The sequence below is a fragment of the Sarcophilus harrisii genome, chromosome 4, assembly GCF_902635505.1.
Source record: "Sarcophilus harrisii chromosome 4, mSarHar1.11, whole genome shotgun sequence".
Lineage (NCBI taxonomy): Eukaryota > Metazoa > Chordata > Mammalia > Dasyuromorphia > Dasyuridae > Sarcophilus > Sarcophilus harrisii.
The window spans coordinates 454,557,056-454,568,414 of record NC_045429.1 but is presented as its reverse complement, the minus strand read 5'-3'; the positions used below and the strand labels follow the sequence as shown (position 1 = coordinate 454,568,414).

Below are 11,359 nucleotides of genomic sequence, written 5' to 3'. Positions count from 1 at the left end.
TCCTAACTGCAGAAGTTTAGTGAGCCACGAGAAGAAACAGAAACCACGGAGGAGACCGGGGGAAGCGCAGGAGCTTAAAGCCCGTCTTCTCTGCCGCATCCCCCGGACCAGCCTCGGCGAGGGCGGGCACAGATCTTGTAGGGCTGGGGCTGCAACGTGCCCCAGAAAATGTAATCTCGCTCATTCCCAGAGGCTCCTTCAGGAAACCGCAGCTGAAACTCCCGGAGCAGATTGGTGAACACCAGGAAGAGCTCGGCCTTGGCCAGCAGCTCCCCCAAGCACACCCGGGGACCTGGAAGAAGAATAGGACCATCAATGCCACCTGGGGTGTCCACCCCCCTCTCCACCGCCCATGCTCGTGCGGCCCTCGGCCGTTACCTGCAGAGAAGGGCAAGAAAGCCTCATTGATCACAAAGTTTCCTTTTGGGTCCAAGAAGTGCTCAGGATTGAACTGCCAGGGGGTCTCCCAGTGCTTGGGGTCAAACAATACCGAGGCCAGGTTCGGTAAGATGATTGTGCCCTACAGAAAGGGAGAAAGGACCGAGGCTGCTGACTGGAGTGGGAATGGGCGGGCTCAGTGAAAACAAACTAGAAGCAGTGCTCCTTGACCCCATTTGGAGATTCTCTTGGCAAAGATCCTGGAATATTTTTTCATCTCCTTCTGTAGCTCATTGACAGATAAGAAAATTGAGACAAACAGGAAGAAGTGACTGACCCAGGATCACACAACTTGTAAGTGTCTGGAACTGGCATTCGCTATGACTCCTCTTTTCCGTGAACATTATGTGTATTATGTGGAACAATATTTTTGTTAGTGATGGTGATGGTGATGGTGAACAAACTCACACTTGTTCAGGCAGTAAGAATAGCTCAGTCTTTGAATATGCTCTGGAGACCAAAGGGAATATTTCAGCCTACTGAAAAGTTGGGGCTTGACCCCATTCCCAACACACACACACACACACACACACACACACTCTTTAGACAAAGAAGAACCCGTTTGGGCCGAGTTCTACACACAAACACCTGTGCCCTGGGTGATGTCACATATCTGAAGTCAGCAGGAGATATCTGGTGAAGGAGCCCTGGCCCTAGTGGAAGAAATGGAACTTGAGCCGAACCGTGAATTACTCCCTAGTCACGGGCCTGCACCTGGCCCGGTGCCGTGCGCATCACAGATGCTTCATCAGTATATCGTGGCTCAGGTAGAACTGATGGGGAAAGAAGAGAAAGCTCCTCAGGGACCATGGACATCATGGAGAGGAGGTGGCCAGATCCCGTCTCACTGGAATGGGATGGGGTAGGGGAAGGGGAACAGTAGATTATTAGTGCTCCGTGGACAGGGCCAGCCCTTGTACCTTGTGGATGGAAAATCCCTGCACAGTGGTGGCCGTCACACACTTGCGCACAGCACCCACGGAGATGACACTACAAAAACGTTGTACTTCATGGAGGACGGCGTTGGTGTAAGGCAAGTGCTTCCGATCGTCAAAGCTGATCACCTGGGATGGACTGAGGACTGTGTCCAACTCCTCCTGAACCTTTTCTGCAGAGAGATTCTCTGGATCATTTGGGGACCAATCTTTTGGGATTTGATGCTCTTGGAGCTTGTCTTACTCCACAGGAGATGGGATTCTCCTGTATATAAGAAGCATCTACTTTGGGACAGCTAGGTGGTACAATAGATTGAGCACCAGCCCCGAAGCCTGAAGGACCTGAGTTCAAATCTGGCTTCAGACACTTAACACTTCCTGGCTGTGTGATCCTGGGCAAGTCACTTAACCCCAATTGCCTCAGCCAAAAAAAACCCCAAAACATCTACTTCAAGGTAACCCAAGATACACTCAGTCCTACCATGTCATTGCATTCAGTCATATGCTGAACACCGCTGAGCAGGACCATGCTCTGGGCTATGAGGAGAAACAAGAGCAGACTGCTTGCCTTATTATTTCCAAAGCTCATTCACTGACAGCAGTGAAAGGTCACTACCATCCCTCTGGCCCATAGTCCAATGCCAGGAATCTGCAGAGGGCCCTATCCTCTATCATTCCTTTTGTTCTTCTAAAATAGGCCACAAGGGCACAAGATGTTGACATGATCTCTTGAACCTCTCACTATAAAGATAAGGAAATTCAGATTCAGAAAATTGGTGACCTCAAACTCATCTACACTAATCTAAACTAATTTGCCTCCTTACTAATAACAACTTTCTTTCTTTAGTGCTTTCTGACCACCTTGAGCACAGGTAATCCAAATATGTTTTCCCTATCCTATACTGGGGAAACTGAGTTCTAGTGACCCAAGTCATCAACACTAGTTGGTTATTCTGCAAATAGCAATAAAATCGTCAGTAGCTGTTTAGAAAGTACTTTCTTTATAATAATTCTTGGGGTAAGGCAGATAACATAATATTTCCCCATCTTATGGATGGAGAAACTGGGAGTCAGAGAGGATAGGGCTTACTGAAGGTCCCATAATTCTGAGTAGTAAATGCCAGAGCTAGAGGTTTCATGCAAACCTTCAGTCTCTAAGCCTAGAGTGCTGCACTGAATCATACTGGATTTCTGGTAAATGATAGCCAGGAGTAGTCCCATTTTTTTTCCTGAGGCAATTGGGGTTAAGTGACTTGTCCAGGGTCACACAGCTAGGAAGTCTTAAGTGTACGAGGCCAGATTTGAACTCAGGTCTTCCTGACTTCAGAGCTGGTGCTCTATCTACTGCACCACTTAGCTGCCCCCATGATTTTTTTTTTTATGTGAAATTCTTCTGTACATACTTCCACAATTATGCTGCACAAGAAAAATCAGAGCAAAAAAGAAAAGAAAATGGAAGCAAACAAGCAAAAAAAGTGACAATGCTATGTTGTGAACCACACTCATTTCCCACAGTTCTCTCTCTGGGTACAGAATCATCACAAGACCATTGGAACTGATCTGAATCGCCTCATTGTTGAAGAGAGCCACATCCATTAGAATTGATCTATAATATTGCTATTGTTGTGTACAATGTTCTCCTGGTTCCACTCATGTCACTTAGCATCAGTTCATGTAGGTCTCTCCAAGCCTCTCTGAAATCATCCTGCTGATCATTTCTTACAGAACAATAATATTCCATAACCTTCATATACCACCACTTATTCAGCCATTCCCCAGCTGATGAGCAGCCACTCAATTTCCAGTTCCTTGTCACTAAAAAAGAGCTATTACAAACATTTTTGTACACATCCCTTTCCCTCCTTTATGACCTCTTTGGGATATAAGCCCAGTAGAGACGCAATTGGATCAAATGGTATTCACAGCTTGGTAGCCTTTTGAGTATAGTTCCAAATTGCTCTTCAGAATGGTTTGATTAGTTCACTAACAATGTATCTGTGTCCCAGTTTCCCCAAATCTCCAATATTCTTCATTATCTTTTCTTGTCATCTTAGCCAATCTGAGAGGTATATAATGATATCTCAGGGTTGTCTTAATTTGCATTTCTCTGATCAATAATGATTTACAGCATTTTTTCATATGACTAGAAATGGTTTTAATTTCATCTGAAAATTATCTGTTCATATCCTTTGACCAGTTATCAATTGGAAAATTAACTCCATGCTTTCACTTGGGAGGATGGGGAGGGGGATATCATAAGAACAAAAATCAGCCTCAGATTCCCCAGGAATGGCTGATGAACCATTGAGTTATACAGGACCGTTCATCTACCCATCTGGAACTGCCAGTCCTGGGGGGATGGCTACTTTATCCAGGGATGAACTCTGGCAAGATATGAGAAAGCCTTCCTTAGAGACCTCATGGCCTGTGTTGAGCTTCCCTTTCCCCAGTGTGTCCTCACCCTGAACATCTCTATGATGGATCATATAGAGTAGTGCCCAGCGCAGGGTAGTGGCTGTAGTTTCAGTGCCCCCAAGGAGGAGATCAATGGTTACTTGGATCAAATTCTCTTCATTGAATGTGGACAGAGGGTCATCCTTTTTCTGTAAAAAAAAAAAAAAAAAAAAAACTAGACAGGATTAATGAGTGGATACTCCTGACTCTCTAGCCCTCCTTTGTTCTGAGCGCCCACTGGCACATCCAAACTTCCATGGGTGATCAGAATTCTCAGGAAGTTCTCAATTCTGTCATCCTTGGAGCCCAAGTCTATAGGACTTCAGCTCTGGCCCAAGACAGAGAAAAATCAAAGGAAGCAAAGAAGTAATATGGTCCTTCTATGGGGCCTGAGGAGCTCTGAAAGCTTTCCTAAAGAACAGAGAACATGGTATCAGATTGACTTCTAGGGAAAGCAATTCTCTCTGAGTATACAAGAAGAAAGCTGAATCTTAAAGGTGGCCCAGAATTCCTGACATGGTTCTTACCTTAGTAATCTGAGCCAAATAGCAGCTGATAAAGTCATCTGTGTCTTTGGGCACCCTTTGTTTGTGACTCTGGATCTCCTGGAAGATGAGATTCTTCACGATCTTCTGATACTGAAAGATCTTGTGGTGAGGTCCAGGGAGTTGGCGCAGTAGCCATGGAAAGAGATCATACAACTGCATAAAAAGACCCACATTTAATATAAGAATTTGTGGAACTTATTAGATTCAACATACTGAAAACAACCTGGAAAAGCTTAGAGTTTCTAGAAGTTTATGAGAATAAATTAAAATGACAATGAGTCTGCAGTGGAAAATGAGTGGAAGGAGAGTTTCAAAAAGGGACAGAGAAGTTCCTATTAAAGCAGCAGGTTATTTAATTCCCGGGCTTTGATGAGGATGTTGGTTCCATCACTAACTAGCCATTGATCTGAGGCAAATCACTTAATTTTCCTGAAACTTCATGTCCTGATCTATTAAATTGGCTTAATTATACCTACCCAACTTATCTTGCAGGATTGTTGAGGTCAACACTTTATAAATCATAAAGTATTAACCTAAGTGTGACCATTATTGTTATACGGTGAGATATGGCTATGTTTTCCTACCCCAGATGACCAGTCCAGAGGACTGGTCAGTGAGGTACCTGGAGGTACTGTTGGACCTACAATGGGAGAAATATTTGAGGAAAGAGAGAGGCCAAAATGGGAACCATGATTGAGTCAGCCTATGTCTTCCCTTAAGCTAATCTCTTGAGATAAGACTTTAGAATCATGATATGAGAATCTTTGAGCATGAGGTGCTGAGGTTGATTGGTTGTGATCTTTCATTCTTGAAGAGGACCAAATAAGTTGGAATCAAGAACAGTATGTCTGATTATGGTTGATCAGACCAATATGAGTTTGGAATGCTCTACATAGGTTGGGCACAAAGTCTAGGTGAACAGCTTGAGGTAAGATGCTTTGGATAAGTCCCTGAGATATATGAGTCTTTGGGCTCGAAACAATTCTTGGGAGCAAACAAGGCATGTATTCAGAGCTAAGACAGAAGTAGAAAGCAGAATAGAAGCAGAGTGCCTAGAAGATGTATCCAGAGATAGAGCTTCATTCAGTATCTGGTCTAGCCATGGAAACTTCTAAGTGACTAATGAATACCTTTGTGTTTATTAGATCCAGAGTCACAAAGAGTGGAAGATTTGAACCATAACACATGGCCTGTGTTTCTTTCAACTCTGGCATTTGAGGTTGTCTGAACCCAAAGTGGGAGGTTTGAATCTGAGTACCGGGATTGTGGCTCTATCCGCAATTTGTGTCCAAAAGGACAGGAAGTTCAATTGGAATACATCAAGAAGAGGGGAAGCTAGTTGGGGTGGTGGATAGAGCACCAGCCCTGAAGTCAGGAGGACCTGAGTTCAAATCCAGCCTCAGACTCTTAACACTTCCTAGCTGTATTACTCTGGACAAGTCACTTAACCCCAATTACCTCAGCAAAAAAAGAAAAAAGAGGAGAGAGAGAGAAAAGAATAGAATAGAAAAGAAATACAGCAAGAATGTGACAATAGACAGAAATTCAGGAGGAATAAACATTAATCCAAAAATTTGCCTGGATAAAACCCAAGGGATTAAGCCCTTTGACTAAAGCCCTTTGAGCATAAGGTTAGAAAATTTAGGGTTAGAAAGGAAAGGTTGCTAGTCTCTGAATGCCAGAAGAACTTGGCATTATCACCCATCCCAGAGTGCCCTCTAGTGTTGCGTAAAGTCAGATCTCTGTTGGGTCACTAACACTTGGTCCTTATTACTGAACAAGATCAGGAAACTAGTCAACAGAACCCCCTAGTGGTTAAATTACTTTTAGCAGTATGCAGATGAGTGGCACTCAAAGTTGGGGACACAAACATTGACCTAAATTTAAGATTTTCCTTTAGTCCCCTAAGGTACAATCAGTGCATTTGTGCCATTTTTCAACGGGAAGCGATTATAACATATGTGTGGCTGGGGAATATGTAGAATAACTACTAGTTACATATGCCAGGACTATTGATATAGTCTCTCAGTCTCTGTACTTCCATTTTCTCCCTTCTCTAATATTCCTGCAAAGTAATCTTCTTAAAGCACAGATATGCCATCGTACTTCCCAGCTCAGTTTTCAACGGCTTCCTGTTGTCTGTATGCTAAAATACAAATCCCCAACTTAGCTGTTAAAGCCCTTCAAAGACTGGTTCTGGACTACGTTTCCATTCTTATTTCACTCTGTGCTCCTTAGTTGGTTCTACATTGCAGATAACCCTTCCAATACATGGAGGAAGTAGGAGATAGCTCTTCTAGGAAAAAAAAAATGGGAAAATTTTTCCTGGGAAAAAATGATTTGTCTAAACTTTTCTGCCACAACTGTTTGGTCAGATGCTGCTTATGTGTGTGTCCTTTGGGTCTCAATAGCTACTTAACTGACTGAGCAGACAGGCTTCACAGGTTGCTTCCTGTAGATCATTACCCAAGAAGGCATCAAAATCCCTGAACAAATGACTGACAGCACGACCCCAACCCCAGCTTACCCGCCGCCAGATGGTAGTGATAAAGGCCAGCCCAAAGCCAATTGCTTTCATCATTTCTTGGAAGAAGGGATCCCCATGGGAGAAGCGACGGCCAAACACTAGAGCACAGATCACATTGGATGCTGCCCAGACAATGGGAATATGGGGGTCGAAGGATTTGCCTTTGAGAGAGAAAGGATGAGATATAAAAGCCAGTGGCAATAGAGGTTCTAGCTACACCTGTCAGTATTGCAGGTTGATCTGAAGAGAGATAATGATTTTTTTTTTGTCTTTCCCTTCCCCTCTCCTTCCCTTCCTTTCCCTTTCCTCTGTTTTTCTTGTCTTTCCTTCTCTCTCCTCTTCCTCTTTCCCTTCTTCCTCCCTCTCTTTTTCCTTTCCCTTTCCTTCCCTTCCCTTCTCCCCTTGGCCTGGCTCTGTCTTAATTTGTAACTACAATTGCTTGTACTACTAACTCACCAACTTATTACCCCTCTCCACACATACATCTGAGCTGCATGTTGGAAAGGTAGTGTGGTATAATAAAAAACAATTAAATTTGGAATGAGAAAAGACCTGAGTTCAAATTCTGGCATCAGCACTGACAAGCTATATAGCTTTAAGCAAGTGATTTTGCCTCTTTAGGTCTCAAATTCCTCACCTTTAAAATCATAGAGAGGTATCAGTATGGATTAAGAACTGACTTTGGAGTTGGGATTATACCTTATAATGGCAATATGAGCATCCAAGAGGATAAAGGAAGAGTAGATTCTCATCTACATTGGAAAAGAAGATTTTTAAAGAAAGTCTCTGCCTAGTTTGGTTAAAAAAAAAATCAAACCACTCAGTTCCCAGGGCTGTAGCAGAATCCAGTGAGAGGTCTGTAAAAACTGCTTTGTAAACCTGAAGATGATAAATGTCAGCCATTAGTATTGCTGCCTGCTTCCACCTCAACTTCCCATTTCCTACCATTTTCTCTGCGAAAGATCTCCACCAGGTTCTGTGCCTCCTCCTGCAGTTGCTGCTCCAGGGCTTTCTTGCCCATCCCCAGGCTGCGTAGGGTGGTCAGGCCAAAGCGTCTCTGCTGTAGCCAGGTGTGACCACTGGAGGAGATGATCCCTGATGCCAATGGAAAAAGGAAGTTTTAGTGGAAAACATTCTACTCCTGCTTTACCAGGACCCACGGTTATACTCCCTATACCATGCGATGACAGAGTTCGCCCAGTTCAATGATAGTCTTTTTGACGCTGTTACTGGATCTTTTGTCCAATGTGGGAAAAGAAGTATAAAATTTTAAAAAACAGAGGACAGAAGCTGGTAGTAAGGTGGTCACGAGGGATCCTCCTTATATCACAGCCCTCTTTTGGCCATTCCCTCTGCCTCGCTGCTTCCTCTGACCCAAGATCACAGGCTGGAAGACTTAAATCTCTGAGATCTGAAACTGCTTCCTTGGGCTCCATGTGGCCTTTTTTTAGAAATGCATTGCATAGTCTGCTTTATCCAGCAGGTTCTACCCAAACTTGACATTCCACCCTGGCCATCTTGCCTTTTTCCCTACTCTCTTGCATGTATCCTCTTCCCAAACCAACCTGGTCTGAAACCATAAACAAATCAATATTTTTCAATGCAATTGAAAAGTGTGTGGCCGCCGTCACCATCCTCTCTATTTCTCAAACCAAAACTTTCTTCCCTGGCCACCAGTCCCCTTTATGTAATATTTCCCCCTATTGAGAACATTAGTTTTTTTAAGAGCTACCTTGCTTTTCTTTTTGTATCTCAGGACTTGGCACAATGCTTGTCACAGAGGGAGCATGTAGTAGATGCTTATTTTTATTCATTCACCCATTCATTGAAACGCTCAGCCTGGGTCCAGCAGGAGCTCATTGTAATATCTAGAAATAATATCTAGAAAACCACCTGGTCTCTCCCTTCTGTTTTCCTCCAAGTTTCTCTATTCACACCTCCCAAAATGGAGCTAGAGTAAAGGCAGATCTAAAGGCTGAAGATTTACTGAGTTTCCTTAGCAAGCCCCTGGCATAGCCCCACTTGTCATCCACAATTAGGCCTTCATCACGACCTCACTGTTGGTCGCAAGGAGAGTGTTACCTTTGTCTCCAAACAGGTCCTCAAAGAGGGGGGTAATTGGCCGGTCAGCAAAGTCCTCTGAATGAGTGATTAAGGCATCCTTCACAGCCTGGAAACCATTCAGTACAACTACTGGCGTTGACCCCACCCACACAGTGAAGATGCTCCCATGTTTCCTGGCCATCTGCAGAGGGAAGATGTGACTCTGGTTTGGGGGGAATCAAATGAGCTGGGTCTAAAATCTTGCCCTGCTGCTTAGTTCATGATCTGGGACAATCATTTCTTAGTTTACTCTTCTATAAAATGAGCAGATTGGAGTTGTAAGGGTTTGGCTGTGAAAAGAGAAAGTTTGATTGGCTTCTTCTCCTTTCTGAGTGGGATAGATTATACTTTTAGCAGGAAGTCACGTATCCAGGAGACCATGTCATGGCTGGGTCCAATGCCAGCTTCGTCCTAACTTAGGCAAACTCCTGACCGGAGAAGAGGACCTTCAAGGCTACCTTAATGGAATCTCCTCTAGGAATCCATGTCTCCAGGATACACAGGCAGGCAGGGTGGTATAATTGCCTATTGCCTATGTCAAATCCTACTTCTAATGCGTAGGATCCATGTGACTTTGGGCTAGTCATATAGCCTCCGTGTATCTCAGTTTTCTTATCTGTAAAGTAAGGGGGTTGGAGACTGATAGTCTTGTAGTTCTTCCAGATCTAAATCTATGATTCTTGATAATGGACAACTTTTGCTTAGTCATTTCCAATTCTTAGGAAAATTACCCTTCTATCAAACTGCAATTTTACTTTACAACTCCAAACCATTGCTCCTGCTTTGCCTTTTAGAAACTAAGGGGAACAACCTCCATGCCTCCTCTTCCCCATGACCAACACCCAACATTTGCTCCTTCCCATCCACAATCCTTACCGGCAGGAGAATGGGCTGGCAAACTACCGTGGAAGCACAATTGGGGTGAACCAAGAACCAGAAAGGAGGTGCCATTTGTAGCAGGACATTAGCAGGTGTTTGGACCTCAGGACAGATGGGGATCAGCCTCTGAGATGGGACCCACTCCCTTTCAAAAAAGCTCCTCGGATATAGCAGACAGCTAACGACCGATTATTTTAGCAGGTTCCCCCATGCAATTAATATTCCCATTTATGCATCTGCTGAAGTTCAGAAGTCTGGGCAGCAGAAGTCAATAAGCACCATCTCAGAGGATTCCCTCCCAGTCTAGAACTCCAATGATGAGATTTGGGAGAAAGCTGAGCTCTTCCCTTGGGTTCCCCTTTTCTGCTCCCCTCTGAGAACTCCCCTTCCTTGGAAAGTTGTTTTCTTCCATTGTCCTGTGAATGGGAGTTGGAGGGGGCCAGGCAAACAAACTTTGAATCATCAAGGAAGCCCTACCTGACTGAGCTTCTCAGGATGAAGCTGGAAATTCAACTGCAGCAGATTTCCAAGGATGGGGAGGGGGCACGGGCCAGGAGGGAACTGGTTTCGAGCCAGGTAGAAACTGAGCATTTTCAGGAGCAGGAGGGACGCGGCCAGCAGGGCCAGACCACTGACCAGTGAGAACATGTGGCTTCCGTGACTCTGCCTCAACTTGGCCTCCCAAAGTCTGCCCTCTGCTCTCTCTCACCTCCTCTGCTCTTCCCTTTTACTCCCCTTTTCTTTATTAGCCTGTTTGTTTTTCCTATTCTCTATATCCTCCTCTTTCCTCAACTATGTTTTTTCGTTTCTCCTCTCTCCTCACTTCTATTTTCATTAAGTTCCCACCTTTCTCTCCTCTTCTTTGCCCTGTTTTTATTCTTCTTTTCTCCCTTCTCTATATTCTAATACATTTATGTTCTTTTCCTCTTCCCTGTTGTCTTCTCTATTTTCCTCTCTTGGTCTCTCTTCCCTTCTCCCTTCCTCTATTTAGTTCTATTCCCCTATTTCCCCTTCGCTTTGTCTTTACTTATTCTTTTCTATTCTGTTCTCATCTGGAATATTTTCTCTTTTCTCTTTTTGTCTTTCCTTTCCTTTCCTCTCTTTTCCTTTCCTTTCTGTCTCCTGTACAATCACACTAAATTTCCCTTCCTCTCTCTCTCCTTTTATATCAAGAACACCGGGCACTGTGTATTCTAAACAAGGAAAAGCCTCAGGGGTGTTGTCTTAGTAAGGTGGAGTGATCTCATTTTAGTCCCTGTATCTGGGCCCACACCCTGGCCCCTCAGCAGAAGCTTAACCTGACATAGACAGACATGGCCTCACCCTAAGGGAGGAGAACCGCTCACCCATGTCCCCAACCCCTCAGAGAGCCAACATTATCTTTGGATTGCCTCTGACAATCAATGGCTCCATGAGTCAAGGAACTGACTCCCAGCCCCTTCCCCATTTCTCTTGACCCTAGACCCAGACAGTCA

At 44.2% G+C, this 11,359-nt stretch overlaps 1 protein-coding gene across 1 annotated transcript; it reads right to left on the bottom strand.

Annotated features, from left to right (window-relative positions):
• Nucleotides 1-10,814, bottom strand: LOC100929504 (cytochrome P450 2J2-like). Its single transcript, XM_031968128.1, has 9 exons — nucleotides 10,362-10,814; nucleotides 8,985-9,147; nucleotides 7,848-7,997; nucleotides 6,903-7,063; nucleotides 4,355-4,528; nucleotides 3,835-3,976; nucleotides 1,359-1,546; nucleotides 379-520; nucleotides 1-292 (listed from the first exon to the last, which is right to left on the bottom strand). The coding sequence occupies exons 1-9, from the start codon at nucleotides 10,530-10,532 to the stop codon at nucleotides 75-77; spliced, it is 1,509 nt and encodes a 502-aa protein (XP_031823988.1). The 5' UTR covers nucleotides 10,533-10,814; the 3' UTR covers nucleotides 1-74.
• Between the last annotated feature and the right edge of the window lie 545 nt (nucleotides 10,815-11,359).

Bases quoted from the DNA above. Each gene is read 5' to 3' on its own strand.
- LOC100929504 (XM_031968128.1), bottom strand. From the start codon at position 10,532: ATGTTCTCACTGGTCAGTGGTCTGGCCCTGCTGGCCGCGTCCCTCCTG. The intron at 3,977-4,354 runs GTAAGAACCATG...TTTTTTTTACAG, and splicing joins ATTTGGCTCAGATTACTAAG to AAAAAGGATGACCCTCTGTC. The intron at 521-1,358 runs GTACAAGGGCTG...CCCTTTCTGTAG, and splicing joins AGGGATTTTCCATCCACAAG to GGCACAATCATCTTACCGAA.